Consider the following 7,297-nt stretch of genomic DNA (forward strand, 5'->3'; position numbering starts at 1 on the left):
CGGCCGTAGAGGCGCGCTTTACTTCCACATCCGGGAGACCGAAAAGGAGTGTTTTATTGAGGAGGTTCCGGACGAGACCATGGTTATAGGTACGGGTGGATGGGGAGAGTTTGGAACAACTTTTGGGGCGGGGGCCGCGGGAGAGTCCGCTCTTCCACAGCGGGGAGCAGCCGGTCTCTCAGCGTCCTGGCGGGGGCCGACTTGACCCCACCTCGCGCTCCTCTGACCTGGGTTCGCCGTGCTTCTGAAACTAAAGAACGCAACTGTATGACAAGCAGCGGGAGGAGTACCAGCCGGCCACCCCCGGGCTTGGCATGTTCGTGGAGGTGAAGGACCCAAAGGACAAGGTGAGCCGGCCCCTGAGCCCCGCTGAGCCCTTCGCTCTGCACTCCAGCGCCAGCGCCAGACCAGGCAGGTGCCGGTACTTCCCCTCCTACTCGCCGCAGCCGCTCAACTGCTGAACATAGTTGGGTGTTTGTTGCTGAGAAGATCCCGGATTTTCGCTCTAGGCCAAACTTGGGCTGCTGCAGTGCTAGCGGCTGCTCTCTGCTTAAGCCTTCCTTTCCCGACTGCTGCAGGACTCGGCCAAGTCCCTTGCCTGCCCGAGCCGTTTTCCTGGCCTGTGAGATGGAAACTCACCTGTGTTGTAGGCGTGATTGGTGGGTTAACTGTGGTGTTGGCCATCAAAGAATTTTGTTAACTCTAGTGCCGTGACATCTAGACTTCAGGAGTTCACAGAACGGGGTGCTTTCCAAAACGAACGAGCAGCTTTTAATTCCGACAAATAAGGATATTAAAGCAAAAGAATAAAAAATCTTTAGTTGTCACCTTTCGTTTAAAAAGGAACACACCAAAAGAGCAGAAATGGCAGGAGTGCTGAATAAAGAGCCCTTTCCAGGAGCAGTCACATGTCATCTCCATCTCAGATGCTTCACCCGTGCCCCAGAAAGTTCTCAGACAAGCTTTTGGCAACTGCTGGGGAGCAGCTCTGGACCTTTTAGTGTGGTGAGGTGCCTAGGGCTCTGTTTGCCAACTTTGAGGCACCGAGAGCCTGAAGCCCAGTTTCCTTCCAGCCCCATCCCGCCCCCCGCCCCCCTGAAAGCTTTTCTCTGCAGGTCATCCTGGCCCGGCAGTATGGCTCTAAAGGCAGATTCAAATTCACCTCCCATACCCCCGGCAAACACCAGATCTGTCCTGTGGTCTCTCTTAGAGTCGGGATTATGATATAATGGCCTTCTTTTGGTTTCTCAAACTGCCATATTCTTTTTTGCTCTAGGCCTTCTGTATGTGCTATTCCTTCTGGACAGAACACACTTTCCCCCAGCTAACTCCTAATCATGAATGCAGTTCTAAAAAGCAGCCTTCCCTGACTATCTAGACTAGACCAGAGCTAGTATCACGTCATTCTTAGCACATACCCTTCTCAGAAGCACGCATCACCTTTACCTGTTGTTCGAGCCCTGCCTCATTTGGTATCAGACCATAGGCTCCATGTGCAAGAATGTGCCTGTCTGGATCACTCCGCTTCTCCGATGGCAGAGAGCAGAGCACCCCCCCACACACACACACACCCTTTCAGGTAAGGGTAATGGGCCCTAAGATCACATACTCTGGTCTGAGGTTACTCTCCAGGGGTCTCCCACCCTCCCCAGCCTTCAGCTCAGTCCACTCATACTTTCCAGAGGCCAGTTATGACCACACCCACAAATGAGCAACTCTCCAAGGCTTGCAGTGTTCCTCAAGCATATCCTAGGGGGGGATGTGTCTGTCTCCGGGGCCAAGTGCTCAGGCTGTCCCCACATCCCCCTCCTCATGGCGGGGTGGGGGGGGGTCTCCCTTTATTGACATCCTTGGCCTTGATGATTTGGACTTCGTTTTGTCGAGGGTGCCAACCAGTGAATTTCAGAAAATGTCAGATTCACATGAGAGATGACTATTGCAACAGGGCAACCAGCAGGGGTAGGATGTGGGCTAGATCAGGCAGATGCAGGGGGTGCATAGATGCCTGGTCATCTACACCAGATGTGGAGGTTGAGTTACAGGAGATGCTGACTACAATGGAAACAATTACTTGGAATCCTATTTTTAAAAAGAAGAAAAAAAGAAAGCATCTCCTGAAAAAAACCTGTGACATCATAAAGAGAGACACAGGTTGGTTGAAAAATAGTACGAAGACAGAGGTGTCCATCTGATTTCCTGGAAGAACCCAGCAGTCCACGTAACTGGAATAGAATAATAGCTCATGAACCTGACTGGAGCCCACAGACAGGCACAGGATCACCAGAAGTACTCAGGTTACCCATAAGGTGGGCCCAAACTGGACTTTTCTGGCAAGGCCTCCCCAGGTTGCTGAGGTTTTTGGAGAATAGGCTTTCTTCACCCCATCCATTTCGGGATCAGTCCCCACCAATGCACATTAATATCTGGTTAGAAACCAAACACCAGAATGAATCGCAAAGCGGGAGGCAATAAACGTTTAGGTCAGAAAGTCTGCAGTTTATATTCACTCTTAATTCTCCATCTTGGGGCAGTTCCTCCATCTGGTTTAGCCAGGGGGGTGGGGGCACCCTCACCTTCCTCCTCAGCAGCGTAGAGCCACAGAGAATCCTGCAGCTCCCCGACCAAACGTCTAGTGGGAAACCCATCCTCTCCCAAGGGCTGGCTGAGAAGCCAGTTCAAAGAGGCCCTCTGTCCTCCACCCCCCTCTCCGCCCAGGGTTGGGGGATTGGGAGCCAGGAGATAGACCAGGCCAGGCCACTTTCCATCAGTTAACAGAAGGGGAATGAGTTGGGGCTAGGTCTCTGGGGCCCCCCTACACCAGCTTCTTGGCTTTAAAGAAACTCTTGAGGTGCTGCATCTGCCAGACACCTGTGGCCACCAGGATGAGGGTCTGCAGAATGGACCACCACAGCACCCGCTGGTTGGTGCTCTCGCTGGTCTGCCGGAAGCGCTCCTCCCGCCACTGTGGAAGGAGAGAAGGGAGAAGATGCCCGCCCGTTGAGAACTGAATTTCACCCCCAACAGGGGAAGAGCTGGAAGAGCCACTTCCCAGGAGGTCACACATCCCCTGTCCCAGCTGTGCCAACCCAGCCCCTCACCCTCTGGTACTCCTGCTCCTTCTGGATCAACTCCACCTGCTCCACAAGCTGCTGTAGACGCAGATGCAGCTGCGTCAGCTTGTCCTTGGCCGCAAATTCCGCATAATCGTTGGTGTGCTCACCCAACTGCATGTCCAAGTGAATGGCCTGGAACAGGGGAGAACTTGGGATGAGGGTCCGGGAGCTTAGCTCCATGAACCCGCCAGAAATCTAGCTTCTACATCCCCGTCTGCGTGTGCGTGTGTGTGCGTGTGTGCGCGCGTGGGCGCGCGCGCCGGGGGGGGGGGGGGGGGGGAGGTCAAAACACCAGATCAGGACCCTGCTTGTGTGGAGTTCTATATTCAGAACACAATGGGACAACATGTGCAGAGAAATAGAGGTGTGACTCTCAGCCAGGCAGTTTACTAGAAGTTCTGTATGGGGAGGTGACAATGGAGAGCCCTGAAGCGCTCAGATGCAGAAGAGCTCTGAACTTCATGTTACGAAGCTTGGTCTTTATCCTAGGGATGGCTGGGAGCCAAGGGAGAGTTTTAAGTCAGAGTGACTCCCTCCCAAGGTCCCCTTTCATCCTCAGGAGGGGTTCTTGAGATGCTTAACTTCAGGTAAAGTCCCAGCCCTACTCAATAGGCACCAGCCACCGCACCCTTCTTACTCTAGAGGCTGAGAAATTGACCCCTGGGGACGGTGGGCCTCCCGCCTGCCACACTCACCAGCTTGCCATCATAGAAGAGGGCGAACCGGATGGACTCAAGGTGGAGGCAGATCTGGTGCTCTCCTGGAGACTGGGAGGTGAAGGTGAAGCTGCCCTGAGGGCCGTACTGCCGGGCCAGGAGGTTCTAGAGGAAGCAGCCTCCAGTGAGCACAGAGAAGTTAGCCGTGTAGCTGCTTCCAGGAGAATTCTGGGGGTATCCCAGGTGCAGACCCCCACAGGCCAGAGGGCTGGGTGTGCAGGACATGGCATCAGTTTGGCTGGAAAGTCTCAGATGCCAGCATTGTTAATACAGAATACAAAATTGCAAAGACCGCGGTCCTCCTTGAGCTAGCCTGCCTGTGAGGAGACAGATCCTTCTGCGAGAAATGAAGGACCAGAGAGGGCTATGCATGGATGCTGGGGCGGGGGCGGGGGGCGGGTGCGCAAGGGGTAAAGGCCCGCCTCACCTTGTTCTCGGGGTCCTTCACAAACACGAACAGATTGATCCACTGCGGGGAGGGCTGGTACTTTTCCATAGCAGGGTCGTATAGCTCCGTCTTGTAGTTACCTAATGGAGAGGCAAGGGAGGTGCATTCCCGTCCATCCCCATGACCGAGTAATGGGCGGGGGGGGGGAAGACTCGAGTCTGAGGAGCCCGACCACCGCCCTCCGCCTCTCCTCCCCTCTCCAGCACCACCACTTCCCTGCCATCATTCGAGTCTAGCTCAGACTTGCCTCCTCCGCGCCCCTGGCCCCCGCACAGGCAAGAGAGAGGATGCCTTGGCCAGACTGCTGTCCACCCTTCCTCCCCAGCCCACCCCCCGCAGGGGAGGGAAGGTGCGGGCCTGAGCTGCTGCCACGGCGCCCCATTCCCCACCCCTCTCTAGACTCTGGGTGCAGGGAGGGCAAGGCCGGGAGTGGCAGGCACGCGCACCTATGACCACGGTACCATCGGGGATCTCCTGGATGAAGCACTTCTCCTCCAGCTCGCGGACCTCGAGGTAGAACGCGCCCCCGTGGCCCATGAGCGCCAACAGCTGCCCCAGCAGCAGCGGCAGGGCCATACCAGTTGCTCGCGCTCTGCCCCATCCCCGCCCGGGGCCAGCCCCGGGCCCAGCTCCTCGAGCCCCGCAGGCCCCCGCCACCTTCCCAGGCGGGTCCACCGGTCTCCGCGCCAAGCCTGCGGAGACTGCGAACGCGAGCGCGGACTACAACTCCCGGGAGCCCCCGCGCGGCCCCGCCCCCGGCGCGTTCTCGCCAACCCACGCTGCGGAGGGGCCACTTCAAGGCACCACCCAACCCGCGCTAGGTTCTAGAGCTCTTTCCGCCGCCCCGCATCTCTTACTCTGCACAGGAATTCAGGGAGGCGTAGGTGCTGTTAGCCCATCGCTGACTGGGGTAACAGCCTCAGAGAGGGGAGGGGACTTGCCCTCTGCAACTTGCAGGGCAGCCACCCCAGATGTGTGAGGAAAGGATGGGGATAATGGGAAGTTTATTACCTGGACTTGAACCTCGGAGAGGTTAGAATTGATTGGGGGAAGGAGGTGACATGGCGAGACGGAATGAGAAGCCCCGTGGGGTTTAGAGTCTGAAGCAGTTACTCAGGAAGGGGAGGGGGAAATGTCGCGGTTTTCATGAAAGGGGTAGATTTGACTCAAGCCTTGAAGGATGGTTAAAATCTCCCTGAGCAACGGAGAACAAGAGCAATTGAGGCAGGGAGACGTAGAGTTGCCTAGCAGCCAGTAGGCCAGTTAAGGGACTGGGGGAAGAAAAGTTATAGGAACATGGACAGAGGAGGTAATTGGGCTGAATCTGAGGGCACAGGAGGTGCCCAGCCCGTTTGAACAGGGGAGCCCTTCATCCAGTGTACTTTTCTCTGCACTAGGGATCAGGAAGAGGTTGTGGGTGATCCTGGAGGGAAAAGTAGATGGCAAGTAAGCCACTGGAAAAGGATAGGGGTACACAACTGAAAGGGATGGGAGGGTGGAGCCAACATGACAAAATGGGGACCCCGAAAAAGCAAATCTCGAGAATTCCAAAGTTCACAATGCCCTGGGTAGAACAGTGTAGACCCAAACATGTCAGTAGAAAGCTGTAGCCCAACGTAATGGGATGAAGTCTTCCGCCTCCTAGTGCCTGGTGATAAGAGATGCTCATCAATTTATTCAGCATTATGTGATGATGATGATGATGATCAATACAGTATTTTAAGATTAACAGTATGGGAGCGCCCGGCTCTGTCGGTTAAGCGTCTGCCTTTGGCTCAGGTCATCATCCCAGGGTCCTGGGATCAAGCCCCACATAGGCTCCCTGCACAGCGGGGAGCCTGCTTCTCCCTCTCCCTCTGCCTGCCACTTCCCCTGCTTGTGCTTTCTCTCCCTCTCTCTCTCTGTCAAATAAATAAATAAAATCTTTAAAAAATATATATTGACAATATGTTTTAGTTACCAGAAATGGTCCCCTCATTTTAGTGGTGTAGCTCGTTGGCAATCCTAGGGGAGTGCTTTTTATTTCTTCAACCGGGAATGATCATTAAACAAAAATGACAGATTAGAATGTTAGTAAAAGTCATACTTTAGAAAGTCAAATAAGACAAGAACTAAAAAGCATCTTTTGGATTTAGGAGGTAGTTGTTCACCGGGGGATTTAGCCAGAGCTGGGAGCGTCGGCAGAAAACCCAGGATTTAGGCTTGGGAGGCCGAGGTGCTGTCCGTGGTGCTGAATCGTAGCTACTCTCTAGACCAGTACCACCACCTGTAGTAAAGCATTGGCTCTGTTATGTTTTTAATGAAATTTGCAATCCCTCAAAAGCCAATACTCTTTTTCCCCCCACAAGCCAATACTCCTATGAAATTAATCACGTGCTTGGATATCACATCAATATTAAATTTCTGTAAAAATTCCTAAACGCTTACTCAGTTTCTGTACTTACCTCATTGCAGACCTATAACAAAGATAGACCAGTACCAGCCCCCACACCACACTGTGAATACCACTCTTGCATGGCCGTGGGCGTGGCCCACTGGCCAGACTACCCACAGGAATCTCCCAAAGGGTCAAAAGTAGAAAATGCTTGCAGCTACATGTATCTAAGGAGATAGTGCACCAGTGAGATGTCAAGGCCCAGAGCCCAGACATTAGGAAGTGGGAACATGACTGTCCAAATAGCAAAAGTGTTTTGTTAAAAATAGAACAACTTGGGGGCACCTGGGTGGCTCAGTTGGTTAAGCATCTGACTTTGGCTGGGGTCCTGGTCTCAGGGTCCTGGGATAGGGCCTCATGGGGGTCGGCAGGGGGAGGGGGTTCTGCGCTCAGCAGGGAGTCTGCTTCTCCCTCTCCCTGTGGCCCCCCCTCGGGCACTCAGGCACGTGCGCTCGCTCATGTGCTCTCTCTCGCTCTCTCTCTCTCTCAGATAGATAGATGGATAGGGAAAGAAAGAGAGAGGAGGGAGGGAGGAAGGAAGGAGAAGGAAGGAAGGAAGGAAGGAAGGAAGGAAGGAAGGAAGGAA

The 7,297-nt window shown here is 54.3% G+C and overlaps 1 protein-coding gene across 3 annotated transcripts in view; it reads right to left on the reverse strand.

The window, feature by feature from the left end:
• Positions 1 to 2,475: 2,475 nt before the first annotated feature.
• Positions 2,476 to 7,297, reverse strand: part of LOC103679994 (transmembrane emp24 domain-containing protein 9-like) — a 12,397-nt gene continuing 7,575 nt past the window's right edge. Inside the window, exons 1-5 of one of the 3 annotated variants that reach the window (XM_040622573.1) lie at positions 4,724 to 4,901; positions 4,257 to 4,357; positions 3,809 to 3,934; positions 3,135 to 3,245; positions 2,476 to 2,962 (exon numbers count right to left, since the gene is read on the reverse strand). In XM_040622573.1, the coding sequence (XP_040478507.1) occupies positions 2,813 to 2,962; positions 3,135 to 3,245; positions 3,809 to 3,934; positions 4,257 to 4,357; positions 4,724 to 4,853 (618 nt within the window). In that variant the 5' untranslated portion in view covers positions 4,854 to 4,901 and the 3' untranslated portion in view covers positions 2,476 to 2,812. Of the gene's footprint in view, positions 2,963 to 3,098; positions 3,246 to 3,808; positions 3,935 to 4,256; positions 4,358 to 4,723; positions 4,902 to 7,297 lie in introns of those variants that run through there. The other 2 variants (XM_040622572.1, XM_040622574.1) reach the window with 2 other exon arrangements.

The sequence above is a fragment of the Ursus maritimus genome, unplaced genomic scaffold, assembly GCF_017311325.1.
Source record: "Ursus maritimus isolate PB19 unplaced genomic scaffold, ASM1731132v1 scaffold_5, whole genome shotgun sequence".
Classification (NCBI taxonomy): domain Eukaryota; kingdom Metazoa; phylum Chordata; class Mammalia; order Carnivora; family Ursidae; genus Ursus; species Ursus maritimus.